The sequence below is a fragment of the Capra hircus genome (assembly GCF_001704415.2).
Source record: "Capra hircus breed San Clemente chromosome X unlocalized genomic scaffold, ASM170441v1, whole genome shotgun sequence".
In the NCBI taxonomy this organism is placed as follows: Eukaryota; Metazoa; Chordata; class Mammalia; order Artiodactyla; family Bovidae; genus Capra; species Capra hircus.
This window is the reverse complement of record NW_017189516.1, coordinates 41,907,474-41,929,186: the sequence shown is the minus strand read 5'-3', so window position 1 is coordinate 41,929,186 and position 21,713 is coordinate 41,907,474. Positions and strand designations below refer to the sequence as shown.

At 48.6% G+C, this 21,713-nt stretch overlaps 2 protein-coding genes and 1 pseudogene across 3 annotated transcripts; all 3 read right to left on the bottom strand.

The window, feature by feature from the left end:
• Window positions 1-6,763: 6,763 nt before the first annotated feature.
• Window positions 6,764-7,819, bottom strand: LOC106503838 (melanoma-associated antigen B1-like). The gene has a single exon (XM_013976597.1). It carries the CDS (start codon window positions 7,775-7,777, stop codon window positions 6,764-6,766), a length of 1,014 nt encoding a protein of 337 aa, XP_013832051.1. The 5' UTR covers window positions 7,778-7,819.
• A 9,137-nt stretch (window positions 7,820-16,956) lies between these two features.
• Window positions 16,957-19,234, bottom strand: LOC106503839 (annotated as a pseudogene). Its single transcript, XR_001917534.1, has 3 exons — window positions 19,212-19,234; window positions 18,153-18,480; window positions 16,957-18,121 (listed from the first exon to the last, which is right to left on the bottom strand). The product of XR_001917534.1 is annotated as a polyhomeotic-like protein 2 pseudogene (transcript).
• Window positions 19,235-19,962: 728 nt separating this feature from the next.
• On the bottom strand, window positions 19,963-21,015 carry LOC102172981 (melanoma-associated antigen B3-like). The gene has a single exon (XM_013976598.2). It carries the CDS (start codon window positions 21,013-21,015, stop codon window positions 19,963-19,965), a length of 1,053 nt encoding a protein of 350 aa, XP_013832052.2.
• Window positions 21,016-21,713: the final 698 nt, after the last annotated feature.

Here is a 21,713-nt window from a genome sequence, read left to right as displayed (position 1 = left end):
CTCAGTTCTTGTTCTTGGAGCCAACTGACTGCATGGGGCCGAGTCACTATGGATGGTAATCTGCCTACAGATTTCACTACTAAGTCGTCACATCTATGAAAGATCTTCACAGTGGATATCTAGACTGATACTTGACTAAACAACTGAGCACCCTAGCCTAGCTAAATGGCATACATACAAAATTAAAAGGTGGGAATGATAGGGAGGAATCTAGACTTGGAAATATGATGCTGCCACTAACTGGGACAAAGGAAACAGGAAGAGGAATGAGGTTTGGAAAACAATCATATGTTTATACTTTTGCACAGTGAGTTGGAAATACCCTTGAATCAATCAGAGCTGCATTTCTGTTTCAGGCTTTGTGGGTAGGTCAGAACTTGGGATAATATATCTGGAAGTTAGCAGCAGATAGTTCATAGAACTGGAGGAACGGAGGAAGTTACCTGGGGATAGTTGTAGGGAGAAAATAAAATAGTGGACTAGATATGGTAACTTGGGGAACACTAGTTTCCCAAGAGGTGACACGGAAAAGGATAAGTCCATTGAGGAGTTGGAGAAAACAATAGATTGAGAGGTAGAAGAACCAGGATAGGTCAGTGTCTTAAAAACTGTAGCAGAGACAGTGCTATGCTCACCAAACCCAATCCTATACTCTTTCTTCTTAGGTACATGGAAAGCCACAATTTTCAGACCCCTTGCTAACCAAGGATATATGGCTAGCTTTAGCCAGTGAAATGGGAGAAGTGATGGGTTTTGCTGAGTCAGAGAAAAGCCCTTTAAAGACTCCCTGGCCACTCTCCTCTGCCTTAATGAACAGGGAAGTCTCAGGGAAGATCTCCAAATGCCCCTCCCTACCCCATGCCCATTGAACATGTAGTGTTGTTGGGAAAGAAAGCTTTGTTTTAAAAAACTGAGATTTCAGGACTAATTTGACACTCCAACATAACCTTTTAATACTGTCCATGGGGTTCTTGAGGCAAGAATACTGAAGTGGTTTGCCTTTCGCTTCTCCAGTAAAAGCTGAAGCTCCAATACTTTGGACAACTAATGCAAAGAGCCGACTCATTGGAAAAGATCCTGATTCTGGGAAAGATCGAGAGGAGGAGGAGCAGCAGGTAACAGATGACAAAATGACTAGACAGGCTCACTGACTCAATGGACACAAGTTTGAGCAAACTCCAGGAGATAGTGAAGGACAGGGAAGCCTGGCATGCTGCAGTCCATGGGGTTATAAAGAGTCAGACATGACTTATGACTGAACAACAACATAATCTAGCTTATCTTGACTAATGCAGAAGCCAAGGCTGTAGAATATTTTACAAAGGAGAGAATAGTCACAACAGTTTCATATGCATCAGTGTTCTAAAAAGAGATCTTCCCACAGTTTCCCAAATGTGCAATTATTAAACCAGTAAATACAAACAATTTAGGGGGTATCTCAATCATAACTGTCAAACAGAAAATCTGCATTTTCTTTGGCTTTAGCTAACAAATGCACTCATCAGATCAATAAAATGTACAATTGACTTAAATTGGAATTGGCATCACAACACATATATACATTATAGTGTACTATTCTTGTAGTCTGGCTTGATATCTTGAGGTGATGTTATAAATTCTGATTGAATTATCCCTGCCTTAGTTCTCTATATTTTTCAAAAAGGGTGATCTTAATATCTCCCCTTAGTACAAGAGACCACAATTTACAAACAATTTTTATTTTGTTTTTATGTATATAGTTATGAAGTTGATTTTAGAGTTCTGGGTGCCCTTTCTCAAGTGAAAAGAAATGATAGAGGATATTTACCTTTCTAGGCTAGTTCTCATTGCCTATTTAACCTACAATATGGGCAGACTAGAAATACATATGATTCCAGGGCATAATTATGACTTATGTCACTGATTCTAATCAATGGGAAGCAAAACTAAATGTCATTTTACATAATATACAACAATAGAGTCAAGCAGGAAGCTGTGCCAGATATACATCATACTGGGTTGGCCAAAAATATTCATTCGGGTTTTTCCACACAGTTACAATATAATTATACAATTATGGAAAAACCCGAATGAAATTTTTGGCCAGCCCAATACTTGAAAAAAGATATTGCATATCCAAAAGTACCAAATTCCAAAACTATTTATTGATGTCAAATAGAGTAAGTCCATCTGGTTCAAGTGCACACATCTAATCATAAATTCTAAATATTTATATAAATAAAAATTTAATTTGTTATGAAGCTAGTTATTATGACATAAAATGTTCCAGCTAGAAAAAAATGAGTTAAAAAACCACTTAAAGGAATGTCTCTGGTGGTCCAGTGGCTAAGACTCAGTGTTCCCAATGCAGAGGGCCTGGGTTCAATTCCTGATCAGGAAACTAGATCCCGCATGCTACAACTAAGAAGTGCAGTCAAATAAGTAAATAAAGTAAATAAATAATTATTTAAAAAAATCATTTAAAAACTATAAAGTATACATGAAAACAATGCTATGGTTATGCAGCATTTCCAATGTATTCCAGTCCTTCTTCCACATGTTACTCTCGAAAGGTCATCACAATCTCTTTTCTTCTCAAATTTATAAAAATTATATTAAGAGGTATCTTTTGATACCAAGGGCTTCCCTGATAGCTCAGTTGGCAAAGAATCTGTCCGCAGTGCAGGAGACCCCAGTTCGATTCCTGGGTTGGGATGTGCTGGAGAAGGGATAGGCTACCCACTGCAGTGTTCTTGGGCTTCCCTTGTAGCTCAGCTGGTAAAGAATTCACCTGCAATGCAGGAGACCTGGGTTCAATCCCTGGGTTGGGAAGATCCACTGGAGAAGGGAAAGGCTACCCATTCTAGTATTCTGGCCTGGAGAATTTCATGGACTGTACAGTCCATGGGGGTCACAAAGAGTGGGACACAACTGAGTGACTTTCACTTTTCGATACCAAACAATCCTTAAATTTCACTTAGTCCAAGATGTAGTCAAAGCTGAGTTCCTCAGTCCATCACAGCTTAGTTATTTACTAATGACACAAAATAAAATCTGTTTAATTACCTCATTTATCCTATACAAGGTGCTTCTCAGGTGGCACCAGTGGTAAAGAATCCACCTGTCGGTGCAGGAGACATAAGAGACATGGATCTGTTTGATCCCTGGGTCAGGAAGATCTCCTGGAGGAGGAAACGGCACTCCACTCCAGTATTCTTGTCTGGGGAATCCCATAGACAGAGGAGCCTGGAGGGCTACAATTCACGGGGTTGCAAAGAGTTGGACACGACTGAGCATTTGAGCACATCCTATACAAATGGGGAATGAAGTGTTAAGGCTAATAAAGTTGTCTGATAACCATGGCTAATATTTAAACATTAACATTTTTTATTGACTTCATTAATATTAATCATCCTATAGTGCTTTAGGGACTACCAATGTGACATAGTCACTCTCAGAAGGTTATTATTTCTACATTTTAATTTTTAAGTGTTAAGGTTATCTATAGGGCCCACATTATTGCTGTATTAAATGCCAATTAATTCTTCAACATGCAAAATGAAATCTCAACAGAATGCTTTGATAATAAAATAATACTTAACACATACATAAAATGTTTATGAATTCACAGGCACTACACTGAATACCTTATAGGCAATTCTCAAAATATCTTATAGTTAGGTATTATTCATGGAAATTTTACAGGTAAGAGGCACAAAGGGGTTAAGGAGGTTACCCAGGATCACACCACTAGTAAATGTTAGTCACTCACTTGTGTCTGACTCTTTGTGACCCCATGGACTGGATCACACCAGGCTCCTCTGTCCACTGAATTTTCCAGGCAAGGATACTGCAGTGGGTTGCCATTTCCTTCTCCAGGGAATCTTCCCAACCCAGGGATCGAACCAGGCTCTCCTGCATTGCAGGTGGATTCTTTACTATCTGAGCCACCCGGGTCTAAAAAAAAAATAGTGATGTAATAATAGATGCACTTTCAGCTGGGCCACTGGGGAAGCCCAACGACCAGTAGTTTCTGTGCTAAATCAGACCCTAGTCACCAGCAGATTGGAAAATACCGAGAACGTGGTGGGGGCAGCCAGTGGGGATGAGAAGGTGTCCGAACCTCCCTGCCGGAAGTGACCCCTCATGGGGAAAGGGCAGCTGTGGTCCCAGTGTCTTGGGTGAGGAACCTTCAGAGAGGAACCTGCAGGGATGCTCTGAGTCAGGCAGGGCGGGGTATCTGACTGGTCCATTCCTCTGCAAGCAGAGCCCACCATCCAGAGGAGGATGCAGAGAACAGCTGGCCGGAAGTCAGGTTTCAGTCTGGAGACAAGGGCACAGGACTCACAGGGGAAGACCCAGGGAAGGGTGCTGTCACTGGGAACAGGCTGGGACTGGACACCCGTGCTGGGACCCAGGTGGTCAGCTCTCCAAGATCCCTGGGGTGAGGGGCGGGAGGATCCCAGGGAAACAAGCCCCCAGACAACCCCTAAATGGGGTTTCATTATCATTTTCACCTTCAGGCTGCTTTTAGTACTCTGGCTACAAGTTCCTCTTTCCTTTGCCTGAGACACCATGGAGCAGTGTGAAGAGAAATGAATAGATACAAAGTCAGCCTCAGACTGGGAGGACTGAAACAGTATGGATTCTAGAGCAATTCAGACCAGACTCTACACCCAGTTCTGTCACTTTATCAGCCTTGAGAATACTGCAAGTTCTTTGTGTCCTAAGTGAGTTTGATAAGCCTTGTCTTACAAAAGTATTGGAACATATGTAACATATAAAGCACGTGGCACTGCAGCTGGAAATGTTTAGGTATTTCATGCCTGGTAGTTATGATGATGCTGCTTTTCATTGCATAAGAAACTACCCTCATCTATGGAAATTTTTCTTTATCCAGCAGAAGCTAGAGACTATGCAGTCTTCTAAAAAAAGAAAGCTGAGTCAATCAAACTGCTGCTTAGCAATTAATCACTGGGCTTCCCCGGGTGGCTCAGTGGTAAAGAATCTGGCTGCCAAGCAGGAGATGCGGGTTCAATCCCTGTGTTGTGAAGATCCCCTGGAGAAGGAAATGGCAACCCACTCTAGGATTCTTGCCTGGAAAGTTCCATGGACACAGGAGCTTGGTGGACTACAGAACATGGGGTGGCAGAGTCAGACACAACTTAGCAACTAAACAAGTAACCCTAAGTAAATTTTCTCTATCAGAGAATATGTTATTGAATTTAGAGGCAAGCGTTTTACCAGGATGCAATGCAAAACCTTATAGAATTTGTGTTAAGGACCACTAATTCCCCTGCCTCCCAAAGCCCTCCCGACAAAACAGCCCGATTTTCATGTATTTCACCACCACTAAAATCTAGCCCCGCTCAGCAGGTCTACTAGATTACACTCGAGATACCCTCATGTTTGGAGTGTGCTGGGGCTCCTTCCGTTCAGGGCCCAGAGTGCCAGCACAGTGACGTCTCAACATCCCATCACAAAGGTGACAATAATACGCATCAAACACCTGGTTTGTGGACTGTGTTCACCTGCACTGGGGCAGGAGCACTGGACACCTTCTGTTCCTTCCCACAGGTGGAGATTCCCTCTGGTTGACTCACAATCTCAGGGTAACTGTTCAGGGCAGCTTCTCATTTCAGTCTCAGCCTCCCAAATCTGAGGCCCACCATCTAGGGGTCTGGGCCCAGCTCACCATTATCACAGATTCATCCAGCCCACCACGCAGCCCAACTTAAAATGACCTCCCAAGAAGGAACAAAAACGCAAAAGATGGGATATTATGATTAGCTTTCCAGCCCCACCTTAGCCTCTCACAACTTAAAGGTTGGGAGTGTTGGTGGAACACGGTGAAACAGTTGCCTCAGATCTCACTAGGGGCTGGAGGGACTGCTAGACGTGACTTTGGAGCACACACTGGCCTTGGCAGGACGACAAACCCTGACTGCAGCTCGGGCTCTCTCGTCATCATCTCTCAGAGCCGCTTCATAATGGGGTGGGAAGGCACTGGGGATGTTACTATTGACCTTGGCCAAAATACCAAACCTCAAAGTTTTGGTTTAAGAGAATAAAGGCTGAGAGAACTTATACCTCACCGCTCTCATCCCAACTCCCTCCCCAGCATCCTCCCTGCTTTTTGTCACCTTCCTTATAGAATCACTGCTCATATACTCAAGACATCTACAGGCAGGCGCAGGGTCTCCTTTATCTTTGCATCACCCTCACCAGCACAGAACCTTCTGAAGAGCAGATGCTCAAGTAAAGATGGGCATAAAGGAGCCACCAAGCAAGGAATGTAGTTTCTTATTATTTTTATTGGCATTCTTGAATAAACTAACAACATCTAAGTGTATCGCTAAAGGTACTACTGAATGTTATAAAGAGAAAGACAAAGGTGAATAACATAAATCAAAACTTGACTACAGCTTACTTGATTTTCATCTGTTTTAAAACAACAACATTCTTTCACATTTCCAAGAAAATTCCTATTCCAAAGCTATGTTATCTTGTTCTGGATCCAAAAAAGAGGAAGAATTTTCTGAATTCTACTACACAGTGCCAAAACTCTTACTCTTAGATCTGACAGATAACAACAAAACTGTCATTTGTAAACTTGGATTCTGAATCTAAACAAACATTCTAGGAAACGAAACAACATTTGAAAGGTAACAGGGTAAAACAGGAACACAAAAGAGGTATATTATGACCTTTCCAGCCACACTTTATCCTCTCACTACTAAAAAGGTTGGCAGTATTGGTCAAAGTGAAGAAGCTGCCTGAGATCTCATTGGGGGCTGGATGAATCGCTGGGTGGGACCCTGGGGTGGGCAGTGGCCTTGGCAGCAGCATGAGCCTTGCCTGCAGATCTGGCTTTGACTCTCTCTTCTTCATCTCTCAAAGCCTCCTCATAATGGAATGGGAAAGCACTGGGGTCGGTACTATTGATCTTGGCCACAAACTCCAGCACCTCCATCTTGCTGGTTTCAGCATGGGCTCTTGGGCCCCACACAAACTCATAGCTCAGGGGATTGCTGTCAGGAATCTGACGATACACCAGGTACTTCTCCTGCACCAACTCTTCAGTGATGAACTTCCTGGGCTCCCCAAAGATTATGTGCGTCTTTCCATCATAGATGCCCAGAACATTCAGGAACTCCCAGATCTCTGCCTCAGAGGCGCAATTGCCATTCAGGAAGATCACACCCAGCAGAGGCATCAGAAGCCCATTCTTCGGCACCTCCAAGGTACTGCCCAGCACCCCATCTTTGGCAAGGCCCTCCTTGCTGACCAGGGTATAGGAATAACCATTCGGCTTGACTTCCTTCAATTCAAGGCCAAACACCAGCTCTATGCGATCAGTGGCTTTCTTGAGGATTTCAGGGAACTGTGCCTTGAACATTTTGCGGACAAGCTTTAGCATATCTATCTTCCTAATGGGCTCTTTCATCTTAAACTTCTCAAGCATGAAGTGCATCAACACTCCTGCCTTCTTGGCCAGAAGATCTGGAGGAGTGGTCTTAGCAGAGGTTGAGGCCTGGGAAGAATTTTTATGTTCCTTAACTTGGCGCCTGCCACGTGCTTTAGATCTTGGGCGTGCAGCCCCTGCAACAGGAGAGCTAGTGGCTTCAGCTCCCTGAGGCTTCTGGCCTGCATCAGCAGTGGGGGGGCCCGGGGGCGCACTCCCAGAAGTAGGGGCGGGGGAGGCAGCAGCCTGAGCATCCCCGAGATCCTTGGTCTCCATGCGTGCCTGGCGGCGTTTCTCACGTGCACGGCGCTTGCTCTTCTGCCCCCGAGGCATGACTATCAGCAGGCACAGCAGGCAGGGGAGCAGGCAGGCAAGTAGGTGATGCTGGCACCTGGAGGAGGGAAGATGAGTGGATGAGCTCCTTCAGCATGGAGGGAAGGCTGCTCTGCCCGTTTCCTGGAGAGCCCTGCTCCAGGAACCGCTGGCCTCTTGTGCTTGGTCAGCCTATCCCCTGAGAACCTGGTGTAAGAAGTGAGCGCGCGCCAGCCTCAGCCTGCCTGTGGCTGCCTCCAGTGACAGCAGATCCTGGGAGTGGGGCCCTCTCTGGGTCCCTTCATTCGCACACACGACTATCACATCAGCTCTTAGTGGGGCCGGGACCCCTGCCATGTGCCACTTGAAAGGTGATGCCTCAAAGCTCCCTGGGACCCATGAGAAGGAACTGAGTCATGGACACTAGGGGTGGATGGCACTGGCAGTTCTGGGGCCTGCTCTGTCCTGAACTCGGTTCTCCACCATTCAGGGTCCTCATCTTGTCAACACCAAGGGTATGGGCCCCTCCCTCCTGCCTCTGGTGCCGCCCCTTCAGGTGAAGAACCTCAGCTCCCTTAGAAATGACACAAAGAAATGAGGAGGATCAGGCAAGACTCTAGCGTTCGTTTGATTAGCTGGAAGGGGGAGCGTGCTACCTTCAGTCCAAATTCGCAGTCCCCACTTTGACTCCTGGGAGGATCTGGGGGCTCCTTTCTCTCCTGGCTTGAGGACCTTTCCTCACAGCAAGGCCAACAGCTCCCTGAGATCGTTGGGGGAAGCCAGGGTGGCCCTACCTGGCCCTACCGCCCATGGTCTCTGGGGCCTGAAGAGCTGCAGCAGGAGGTTGAGGCCCTGTAATGGGTTCCCAGATTTTACTCAAAGAGTCTAAGATTCCTTCTTCTGCTGACCCATTAGACTAAGGCGCTCACTTCCCTGTTAGCTGTGAGTGAGGCACACTTCTGCCTGCCATGTATGCCTGGGGGCACCAAGGAGTGACAGTGAGAGGAATTCTGGGAGTTTCCCACAGTCCTCAGCATCTTCTCTGTGAGTCCTGGCAAATGTTAGAAATTCTCCCTCTGCTGGCCTGAGCACACTGAGGTTCCCAAGGTGAAAGAAAGTGTGAGCCACCTCCTGTCACCCCTGTCCCTGACCTCCCTGGGATGGCAGCAGGGGCTGGACTCTCTGGGACTCCACTGTTCCGTCATTGCTGGCCCCTTTCGTCCTCACCTGGATGGGATCTATGCTCCTCTCTTAGTCCACCCTGACTCTCCTGTCCTCAGATCAAGGCCCACATCTCCCTGAGTTCCTGGGGCTGGAAGTGAGGGGTGACATCTGGCGACCTCTGCCTGGGGTGCCCCAGGGCTGACAGGGGCTGGGACTTTGCAGGCCCCCACTGCTCTGGGTAGGTGCTCATCTAAGTCATCTCTCTGGGTCCTTACTGTGACTCTGTGACTCCTGGCAAGACCAGGAAATCTCTGTCTCGACTTGAGATCTCTCCCCTCCTACTAAGGCCCCCATCTCCCTGAGACCCACTAGAAAGCAGCAACATTTTCCTGATCTCTAGCTACAGCTGTGTGTGGACTCCTGATGCAGACAGTCAGGAAGAGATTCTGCACTGCCCTCTGTTGTCGCAGGGTAGCTGGATGGTCCCCTCAATTCTTAGGTCCTCTTCTGGGCTCCTGGTACTAGCTGCAAATGCTCCAGTGGTGAACCTGAACCCATAACCCCATCAACGAGGTTCCTCACCTCCCTGCAAGAAGCAAGTGGGGGTCATCTGGTCCCCATGCCTGGGTCTCCCAGGTCTGAGAGGAGTGATGTGACTATGTGGTTCACTTTCTTCTGGGTGGGGTTCTCGCATGTTCATTCAGTGTTACCACTGTGACTCCTTTTAGGAACCGGGCTTCCTCCCTATGTTGAATGAGGCCTCACCCATCACACTGAAACCCCAATGTCCCTGAGACCATCCTTGGAGGAAATGAGAGGGTATTTCAGCCTGAGAGCTCTAACCCGGCTTCCCAGGGTGACGGCAGAGGTGGCACTCTGTGTGGGCTCCTCTGTTCTGGGGGAGTCAGTTGTCTCCTTCCTCACATAGAATTGGTGCCTCAACATCTGTCATGGCCTGGGACTCCTTGTTTTCTGCTGACTTGGGCAGCCAGATCTGAAACCAAGGCCCTCATCTCCCTTGGACCCCACAGGCAGAAGTCAGGGGCACCAGAACTGGCCAGCTCTGCCCTGGGACCCCAGGGGCTGACAGCAGAGGCGGCATCAGATGTGGCTCTCTCTACCGTGTATGGATCTTCCCCTCGACTCTGCATCCTTCCTGGGACTCTGCCCTCTGTCAATCTGAGCCCAAAACCCTGCAAAAAGGTCTTCACCTTTCTGGGACCAGAGGTGACAGAGTGAGTCACATCCTGCCAAAACTGATTTGGGGCTATGCTGCTAACCACAAGGGCAGGACTCTTGACCTCCACCCCCTGCCTCAGTTCTGGAGTCAGGGGCTCCCTCAGTCCTCACTCAGGATTCTGGCCTCCAGTTTGGGAGTCTTCCCTCTGCTGACCCGAGTCTACATGCCCCAGAGCAAAGCTCTCACCTCCCTGAGTGGCTAGAGGAGACGCTGGGGGCTCCATATCCAGCTACCTTGTTTGGGGATGCCCAGATCTGAGAGCGGGGCTGCTCCTTAGTGCAGCAATCCGCTTGGATGCCAGGCCTGCTGACTAGCACTGAAGGTCCTGGCTTGACTCCTCCTAAGGCTGAGACTCCTCCCTATGCCTAATGGGGTTACCTTATCTATCTTTCTCTTTATTTACCTTTCACACCCACTGATTTTATTATGTACCTGGCAGTTTGTACATCTTAATCTTTCTCGTCTACCTCTTCTCCTCCACACCCCCAATCCCCATTAACCACCTGTTTTCTCTCTCTTGCTTCTACAATTGTTTCTGTTTTTCACATTCCTCACAGAAGTGAAATCATATAGCATTTTGTTTTCTCTGACTCATTTCATTTATACATAATACTCTCTAGGTCCATATCCTTTTACATAAAGGCCTTTCTCTACCTTAACGTCCCTTATCCCCAACGCCCGCCACCCCCCGCACACCATGGAAAAATGACGGGTTCTCTCAGCCTGAATTACTCTATGGTAATTTGGACCCCTATGGTAGGGGTCCAAACCTTCCCATTCTAATGCGTAATGATCTGAGCTGGAGGGAATGTAATAATAACAGAAATAAAGAAACAATATAATGCACTTGAAGCATCCTGAAACCATCCCCTCAGCCTACCCCACCCTACCCTCGTGCCACCCCACCCTCCTTTGTCCACCGCATCACACCCCTTCCCACACTGCACCTCACCCCATGGAAAAATTGCCTTCCAAGAAACCGTTCCCCCGGTTCCAAAAAGATTGGAGGCCACTACTCTAGGGCACTGCAGCACTGGCGGCAGGAAGGGCTTCTGTGCAGCCACCACTTTGGAAGGAGATAGCCCTGTGAGCGCTGAAAGCCCCATCATTTCACCTGTTGAGGGCAAATACAACTTCCAACGCGTAAAGACCCCTCTTTAAACAAAGCCGCCCGAGCCGCCACCGCCCCTCCACGTGGCAACTACAAGATGGTTCCTTGGCCCGCAACTCGGGACAAGGCGTGTTACACTGCAAACTGCAGGGGTGGGATGCGGTTGGGTCACTTTTCTTACAGGGAGGGGTTGGGAAATTCACTTCAGCTACATTCAGGTCCTCACCTTTGCTCCGGACGAGTCCGGTACACAATCTGCGCTGAACAGACGCCGCAGCTACCAGCTGCGATCCTTGCCTTGAAAGCGGAAAAGGAGGGGCATTGCATACGTTCATACGTGGGGTCTCTTAGGGGTGGGGCAGGGGCAGGGGGCAGGGGCAACATGTTACGGGAACCCGGTAGCTCAATATTCATCCGTCCCTGGTTCCTCCTTGTGCAGTGTATCAAAGCCCAGGAGGCCTCCTTCTGTGAACCCGAGTCCTCCAGCTCGCAAACGAAGACCTCGCCTTTCCAAGTCCCTAGTGTCGGGAGTCAGGGCGCTGCTCTGAGCATCTCTGCTTGTCAGGAGGGGACGTCACTCTGTGAGCCTCCCTCGTAGGGGAAGAGACCCTCTCACTAGCTTTGATGGTCATCACCTGAAGTCTGGTTATGGTCAAGATGCCCCCCTCTGCAGATCTGGGGTCTGATTCTGCTAGAGGAGGCCCTGTCCTCCTTAAGATCACACAGGTTGAATGAGGGGACCACTAAGAAGTAGCTCTTCTGGGTCTCTCAGGGCTAAGAATTTACAGAATTCTGGCTCCCTCTCCAGGGGTCCCGTCTAACACTCAGCATCGCATGTGAGGTCCTCCTTGGGTTTAGGTCCGTCCCTCTGCGAAATAGGCTGATCCTATTAGACAAAGACCTCACCTCGCTGAAACTTTCCAGCCTGAAATCAACCTGACATCTGTGCTCAGAGCTTCCTGGGGACCACAGCACCAGTGATTTTCCAGGGCCTCCTGTTATAGTGTGTGTATAGTGTGTATAGTGTATAGTGTGAGCTACTGTGAGCCCACTTTCAGGTCCTCACATTGACACATGATGAATCCTGTATCTCCACTCTCTGCTTTCTGAAGCTGCTTGTCTTATGTTAAGGTCCTAGTCTCCTGAGAATTCCAAGTGGGAAGTCAGGGTGATCCTCGTGATCGTAGTCCATCAGGGCCTCTGAGAATAGACAGTGGGGATGCAACTCTAGTCCTTTCGGATTCCTTTTGCTCAACATACTCACTACATCTACTACAACCTGGGTCTCTGCCTTCTACTGATCTAACATTCCTCTTCTTAGTCTTTGGATGACCAGTATATTCAGCGGTGATTGTCTCCTCAGCCCTCCTTCATGGAGGTTCCCATATCAGCATCTGTCACTTGATTATAGGCTTCCTGGGAAATGCATATTCCTACAGACATTGAACAGTTAACCTCTAGTAAATGTTGGCGAAAACAGGTCTTGGTCTCAAAAGTAATCTAAGATTAGGAACACACAGCAGAAATCAAAGAACTCAGGAAAAATATTATGCTGTCAGAGAAAAAGAGCTGATATATTCCTTCTCTTCAGCCAGATTTAGTGTGCTTATTTGCTCAGTCATATCTGACACTTTACAACACCATGGACTGTAGCCTGCCAGGCTCCTGTGTCCATGGGGATTCTCCAAGCAAGAATACTGGAGTGGGTTGCCCTCCTCCAGGGGATCTCCCCAACCCAGTGATTGAACTCAGGTCTCCTGCATTGCAGGCAGATTCTTTACCATCTGAGCCACCAGATTTAGGGTAGTTTAAAAATCTTTACTTTCAGTACCCTCCTGTTGTTGGTCGAGTGGTTAAGACTCTGTGCTCCCAATGCAGGGGGCCTGGGTTCGATCCCTGGTCAGGTAACTGGATCCCACATGTTACAACTAAGAGTTCATGTGCCACAACTAAAAATCTCACATGCCACAGCCAAAGAGCCTGCAGACATGGCAACAAAGATCCTGAGTGTCATAACTAAGACCCAGCACAGCCAAAAAATAAATTGAAAAAAATACTTTTAGTACAAATGATAAAATATTTACTTTCTACATAGAAGGATAGCACCAGATAATCTTGTAAGCCTTTGATCGCTTGAGGGTGTCTGATTTTGCACATGCAGATGATCATATGGTTACTGAGCAGTATCCATTTGTCTCCTTTATTTATCACTCTTAATTATTTTGGTTATGTGTTATGTGGCAGTATTGATGGGAGGGGAGTTTGGGGGAGAGTGGATATGTGTATATGTATGGCTGAGTCCCTTCGCTGTCCACCTGAAACTGTCACGATATTGTTAATTTGCTATTCCTCAACACACACACACACACACACACACACACACACACACACACAAACTGTGCTTCCAGTACAAGGGGTGTCAGTTCAAACCCTGGTTGGGGAATTAAGATCCCATGTGCCGCATGGCCAATCAATCGATCAATAAAAGATCATCAAAGAAAAAAGTGATGGGGATCCATGAAAGAAATAATTGATAAGCTAGATTTCATTCCCTTTAAACTTCTGCTTTGTAAAAACACACCATCAAGAGAACAAGATGGGCCATAGTCTGGGAGAAAATATTTGCAAAAGATGTATCTGATGAAAGCTGTAATTTAAAATATACAAAGAATTCTTAAAATTCATAAGAAGAAAACTAACATCTAATAAAAAATGTACAAAAGATATGAATAGATACCTCACCAAGGAAGAAACACAGATATCAAACAAGCATATGAAAAGATGCTCCACATCATTTACCATTACGGAACTGCAAATTAAAAAAACAAGCAGATACCACAACATGCCTTTCAGAATGGCCAACATCCAAAGGACTGAAAACACCAAATGCTGGTAAGGATGTGAATCAACAAGAACTCTCATTCCTTGGTGGTGGTGATGCAAAATGGTAGAGCCACTTTGGAAGACAGTCTGCAAGTTTCTTAGTAAACTATACACATTCAACACTGCTGGTAGGAATGTAAATTGGTACAGCCAGTATGGAAAACAGTATAGGGGTTCCTCAAAAAATCAAAAATAACACATAATACTTTCCGCAATTCCACTACTCTCCAAAGGAATTGAAATCAGGACCTCGAAGAGAGCTCTGCACTCCCGTGTTCATTGCAGCACTACTCACAATAATCATGAAAGGGAAGTTGCCTACCTGTCCAGTAACAGATGAATGGATAAATAAGTAAAATATACATACAATGGAATATCATTCAACCTCAAAAAGAAGCTAACCTCTCTAGTCATGACAGTGTGATTAAATCTAGAGGACATTATGCTACAGTGAAATAAGCCAGACACAGAAGGACAAATACTGCATGTCCTTTACATGCGGAATCTAAAATGGTCTAAGTCAAAGAAGCAGAGAGTAGAGTGGTGGTTGCCAGGGGCTATGGGAGGGTGAATGAGAAGGAATTGTAGACTTAAAAAACATTCACAACCTAAAAGCTGACAGTTATGCCCAGCGAGGACAGACTGCGCCATTCTATTGGCTGCTGAGCATCATCCCACCTCAGGGGAATGTCACCCTGATTTCCTTTTTTTTTTTAATACATCAGGGTAGGTATTATTCTGTTTTGCTTCAATTACATACATCTCAGTACATATATGAGGGTGGGGAACAAACTGTCCATCGCGATCAAAAGTTTTGCAAAATTCTGTGTAAGGCATGAACATCAGCAGGGAATACATGTTGAAGGAAGCACCCTTCAGACTGAGGCCTTCCACCCAGAGTGAAGAGACAGCCGGGTGTGTTTACCTGCGTCAGTCAGCCCTGCAGATCCACCCTATCCTCTTTCAGGAGTTTCAGCTCCCTCTCCCACCTCACATACAAGGACAGACTCTGGCTGGGCCTGGCTTTGTCCTCCAGAAAGCGAAAGTTGAGTTCCAGCATGGACTCGCCAAGTTGCACGGGCCACAGTGGCCCGCTCCCCTGCCCTGGAGTGGGGTGGGCAACACAGGCGTCTTCCTGGTGGACCCTCCCCACTCCCCCTCAGCCCAGGGTCCCATGCTGGCCCGTGTCTGTCTAGCCATTCCTGACCTTCTGAAGACCAGACTTGCCAAGTCCTAGCTCCATCCTGGGGGTGGTCAATTAGTCAGTTGTTTGTTTCTCCTCTTCCTCCAGGAAGTAGTTACATCTTAAAGGTTTTCCGCAGTTGTCATCAAGAAGTGGGTTATTAGTTCTTAAAAGGTCCCTGCCAATCAATCTCCCTGGGCCCTCTGTTACAGACTAATTGAGTGCATGAGTGGCCTGTGCTTGGAAGGCCTCTTCTTTATTCGAGGCTTAGGCAATCGCCTCCTGAGGCAGAGACTCTCCTAATAGTTTGCTATTCCAGTATCCAAAGAATGCTCAGCTGTTGAGTGAGGCAGAGTTACCCCAAGGGTGGTGCTGGACACGATGCTGCACCCACCACAGGTGCGTGTGTGAGGGTGGGGAGCTCTGGGCTCTGCCTCCAGTGTACCAGGTATTCCTGACGAACAGCGTCCTGTCTCCCCAGTGGCAGAGCTGAAGGGGCTCTGGACCCTTGCACTCCCAAGGAATACCCGTAAAGAACAGGTGGGATCTGAACCGGAGCTGAGTGTGCCCTCAAATGACATGGCAAAGCGTGGAGGATAAGCTGTCCAGTTAAGGTGGTCATCCCCCTACCAGTCCAGGGACCCACCCTCTCCTTGCAGGTGAAAAGTAGCTCTTCAGGATCACAGAAAGGCATCCCCAGGGGAGAAAGGCACAGAAGGAATGGATTTTATGTATTTATTTTTAAAAAACAAAAAAAGGTTTAAAAAGTCCTTCATTTCCAACCCTGCCTGGGGGGTGTGAGTGGGGAATAGAACGAACTGAGAAGGGCACCCACCTTCCCCTGGGGAGAGTCCAACTCTTCCCCGGGAGCCTGCAGCGTGCAGGGCAGGTCAGAGGCCGGCTCTCGCCCTTCCTGCCCCGGCTCCTCCATGGGCAGCTCACACTGCTGCCAGCAAGTTCCAGAGGCAAAGAAGTGTGGGAGCCGAGGCCAAAGGCTGCCTTCTTCACCTCAGCGGTCACTCCAGCTCTTCTGCCCTTGGATGTTCTCTGGGCCACACCACTGGGCTCTCAGGGTGGGTGGACAGGCAAGACCAGGAGGCACAGCTTGGCCCAGCCCACTGGCAGCTTCCTTAATGCTGTCTGTGACACAGCAGGGCAGTCGAGGCGAGGGGCGTCACAGTGCAGGAAAGGGCTGCAGAGACACCACGACAATCTGGAAAGGAAAATCTCCTGCTAAGCTGCATCGCTTTCTGATCCTGCCTCTGCACCGAGGCAGCCCTTTTTCCTATTCCCCATCCCGAGGCTGAGTGGAGTCCAGGACAAAGCACTAAGTGGCTGTTTGCTACAAAACACCTGGAGATGCGGGGGGGGGGGGGCGGGGGGCTCTCTGCCCGTCAGTCAGTCGAGGCTTACACATAGTCACAGTCACACACACAGCGTTAAGGCATCTGTACCAGCAGGTGTGGCCAAACCAGGCCCAGCTTCTCTCCCTCCACCTGCAGGGGTGAGGGGGGAGAACCCTTCTGGTGGCTTCAGTAACAGGCTGAAGTGGGAGAATCTGGCAACGGAAGAGCGAGCTGGGTCCAGATAAAGAAGAGGAGGAAGGCAGGCAGGGCCCGATGGCTGCCCTGGGAAGTGACCCAACTCAGGCTGGGAGCCCTGACCACATACCCCCTGGAAAATGGGGGACAGAAAGAGGGGAAGAGAAGCGGGGCTAGAGTTGTGGGACTTTGGAGGAAGCCAGTGCTATCAATATTTACAAGCATAAAGCCCCATCTTCTGTGCCACCTACCTCTCTGCCCCTCCCACAGAAAGAAAGGCCCCTGAGAGCCACCAAGGAGGTCCTGAGACCTCCTCCCCAGCCATGCCCCACAGCGGGGGCCCTTCCCTTGACCGGCCCTGCTCTGGGCCCCCAGGAGTGTCCGCCGGCTCTGCTCGGTCAGGAGGAGGAGCCCTGGCGCCCGGCCACCCCTAGGAGTCCTTGAGCATGCTGATACGTGCGTAGATCTTGAGGGCGGGCCCCAGCTTGATGTTCGTGGCACTCATCAGGTGGTCCTCCTTGAGCAGCAGCAGAGCTTGCCCGTCAATCTCCTGGGCACGGAACTCTTCTGCGATTTCCTGGCAGCCTGGCAGAGAGCGGATGAATTCGTAGACATCGTCCACGTTCCACTTGGTGGGCTCACTTGGCAGGAAGTAGTGTCCCATGCCCACCAGGTCCTGCATGTGCGTGTCAGGGAGCTCCAGGTCCCGTGGGCCTTGTCGCCAGCGGGAGGTGGACAAGATGGCTGAGATGGGGGACAAGGGGTCCTCATAGCTTGAGTTATCTGAGCAACAGCTGGAGTCTTCCTGGCTGTGTGTTAGCTGCAGGGCAGCAGTAACTGAAAGGGGTACGGTGCCTGTTGGCTGCTTCTTGGTATCCATGGTAAGTGTCGGCAGACTGGCTTTGCTGGCCCGACTGCGGTTGTGGATCGTGGCTCCTGCCTTCTGCAGCTTGCTCTGGTCTGAGTGGAAAAGCTCCACTCATTTGCTGCACCCCACGTTGTACCTTTTTGCACAAGCCATGGAACAGAAGCGCTTGTAACGCTTGAACTTGTAGGCGAAGTCCACACGGCCACAGAGCTCACACTTGAGTTTGAGGGGAGTACCCTTCTCTTTGGATTCTTGCAGATAGGGCTCCTCCCTCCCTGAGTCAGTGGTGGTGGTATGGTCCTGAGGCGGAAGTTTCTCAGGCAAGAACCTCTGTGCGTACTTCTTCTTGAGATTCCCCCACAGCAGGGACGAAAGTCCCACCATTCTGGCGGGGCGGTGGGGGGGCAGTGCCGGTGATGCTGGAGGCAGAGTTTCCATTCTCTGAGGTCATGCCGGGGCTGCTGAGATCGGTCAGTGCATGAACAATGCCCTGCCCTGTCTCTGTCCAGGGCTCGGCTGGGCCTGGCCGGGCGGGGCCTACGCAACCTCTCGGCCGGCCGTCGCCTTGCGCGGGGTCCCGGCCCGGGCGGGCGGACCGCTTCCTCTCCGCCGGGAGCTTCCAAGCCCGGGCCCGGGGCTACTGCGGTGCATCCGACCGCACCGGCCGAGTCGGCGTCCACAAAGGGCGGCAGGGGCGCGAGGCCGGGGTGCGGGCAGCGGCAGGCGCTTTAGGGCTGCAGCCGCCGCGGAGACCTCACCCTGATTTCTCAGAAACTCTGTGGATAGAAGGCAACGTGAATAAAACATCTAATCTGCACATTGCTTGCCTGCACCGGAACAAGTGCTACAGGATACATTCCATGCCAGGTTCAAGCGGTTTCTGTCTGATTTACTCACAATCCCAAAGGACAGGCAGACTCAGAAAATACTGCAAGTTTGGTTCCCAACCCCTGAAGGACAGTCAATATCACAATTGAGTCACAAGAAATTTTTGGTTTCCCAATGCTTTCATAAAATTTATGTCTACACTGTACTGTAGGCTATTAAGTGGGCGATAGCGTTATGCCTCAGAACAATATAGATATCTTAAAAAAAAAACACCTCTTTGCTAAAAAAATTGCTAACCATTATCTGAGCCTTCACTGAGGCCATCATTTTTGCCACTGAGGGTGTGAACATTGTGAGAGTTATCAAAATGTGACACAGACATGAAGTGAGCAAACGGTGTTGGAAAGATGGAGCCAAAACACTTGCTGGAAGCAAGGTTGACTAACACAAACCTTCAATTTGGTCAAGAAAAAGGAAAAAGAAAAAAGAAACGAAAAGCAGTACCTGTGAATGCAATAAAGCAAAGTGCAACAGAGTGAAGTGTGCCTCTAACTGTTAAGGGCAGTTCCCCATCCCAGTCTTTGTCTTTAAACTATGCAGCCCACCACGTGAGAACCTGGTCCCTGGTCATGATTACCGCAGCCTCATCCAGCCCGCCATGCAGGCAATTTATAATTCCTTCCCACTGAAGGACTTCCATTTTCCCAAGGCCCACCTCTACCTTGCATCAGGGAATTCACATTTGACTGCTGTCATGTCACCATTTCCTCTACATGACAGCTGCCTCTCGACTCTATAATTTTATGGTCAGTGGCTAGATCTTTTTCTCAGCTCTCCAAGTACTAGCATGGAACCTACTATGAGCAGAGGCTCAATTCATGTATGGGGAATAAATGAGCCTGTGAGCATGAGGTTGAAATTATTAGAATTTAATTCTACATTTTGAATTAACAAAGTATATACTGTTGTTTCTAATTTTGTAAAACACAGAGTACAAGGCATGAGGAATCCAAATACTGACCATCTTCCTTTTCCTCTAGTTCTTGATCCCACATATTTTACTGCTTAACTTTTTCATATTTTCAAGGAAATAACATATTACAATGCCATTTTGTCTTGAACTGGCTTACTAAATAAGTGGAAGCTTCCCCATTTGCTTTACACAACAGAAAAACTCTTATCCTTAAGACCAATAAAAGTGTGATTGATGTCATTCATACACTTAAATTATAAGCTAGATAAGCTTTTGTTTAGGAGCAACATTAGAAAAGTAGAGAACTTAAAAACACAGGTTTATCTCTCTATTCCCCATACAGAACAGCAACACCAAGGTATTTCACACTGTGAACCCTCGCTGAGGTCCAGTCCTATACTTCTTGGAACACTGACTACTCTCTCGAGCCACAAAGTGCAGAATTTGCCTCAGCTTCACTAGGTGTGGAAGGAACTGCTGGAGGAACACTGGGACATCCGTTGGCTTGGGCCCTCTCTTCCTCATCTTTCAAAGCCTCTTCATACCAAAAGTGGAAGGCACTGGGATCCAAACGGTTAATCCTGGCCAGGAACTCCAGGACTCTCATCTTGCTTGTTTCAGCATGCGCTCTCGGACCCCACAGGAACTCATAGCATGCTGGATCGCTGCCCGGCACTTGCCGATATTCCAAATACTTCAGCTGCACCAAATCTTGGGTGATGAGCTTCTTGGGCTCCCCAAATATGAAGTGCCTCTTCCCAGCATAGATAGTCATCTTACTCAGGAAATCCCAGATGTATTCCTCTGTGGCGCAGTTGCCCTTCATGAAGATCACACCCAGGAGATTCATCGGGAGACCGGTCTTGGGAAAACCCCTGCCACGGTGCACGATCCCATTGCGGGGGAGACTCATCTTGCTGACAAGGACATAAGAATGCTTGGCAGTGTTGTCTTTCTTCACGTCAATACCAAATACCACCTCCATGCTGTCAGAAGCTCTTTTGAGGATCCTGAGGAATCGATTGTGGTACTTTTTATCGATAATCTTCAGCATATTCACTTTCCTAATGGGCTTTCTCATCTTATACATGTGTAACAGGAACTGCACCAACAGACTCGTCGGCCTGGTTAGTGAATGTTTTCCAGACCACACATTGGAGACAGGGGCAAGAGAGGAATTGTGTGTTTTCCCAATTTCCCCAATGGCTCTTTTGGATGATCTTGTGGGAGAAACACTTGCAGGCACAGGGGAGGTGGTGGTCAGGGCCCCCCGTGGACGCTTGAGATGGTTACCAGACCTAGCACCGGACTTTCCCTTAGCATCAACCCTGGGACCAGGATTGGAGGAAGAGGAGAGTGCTTCCATCGTGGTGGCAGTGACCTGACTGCCCCTCAGATCCTGGGTGCCATGCTGAGCCTGGCGGCGTTTGTCACAGGTGTGGAGCTTACCCTTCTTACCCCGAGGCATGGTGACTGTGCTCAGGGACAACAGGCAGGAGTGCAGGTAGAACAGCACGTGATCTGGGCAGAGAGGAGAGAGGGTGAAAGGGTGTGAGCGCCTGCGGCAGGGAGGCACCACTCGGCCTTTAAGAAGGCCCACTCTGCAGGTTTCCATGTGGGCACTGCTCAACAAACCCAGAGGACTCCTGATCTGATCACCCTGTCCTGTTAAGAACTCTGTCGAAATAATTGAGACTCAGGCTGCAGCCTGCCATCCGTGCCACCTGCTTCCTGGCGCTGAATGGAGCAGTGGGCCAGTCCATTCCTTGAGGACAACCCCCTCCATTCTTGAGGGTGGGGGTCCTCTTGGTTCATATGCAGGACAATTGTATCAACTTTTGACATGGCCTGGACCCTATCCTCTTTGCAGTTCTAAGGTTCTACCCCAAAGCCTGGTCCTCATCTTCCTGTGATACCTGAAGAAGCGAAGAGGTACCTCAGCCCAGTGTCCCTGGCAGGGGGAACCCACAGCAGTCAGCTCTAGGGAACTCTGTCCTGGGCTCACTGGGGTTTTCTGTCCCCTTTCAGGGTCTTTCCTTGGCTCTAGGTAGAGCCTGGGACACCCGTGTCTGCTGCCCTGGGTTCCCCTACACCTGACTTCCATGCCTGGGCTTCTCAGTGCTGTGCGGCAGGTGGGGGATGTGAGGTGGTGCTGTCTATTGTTTT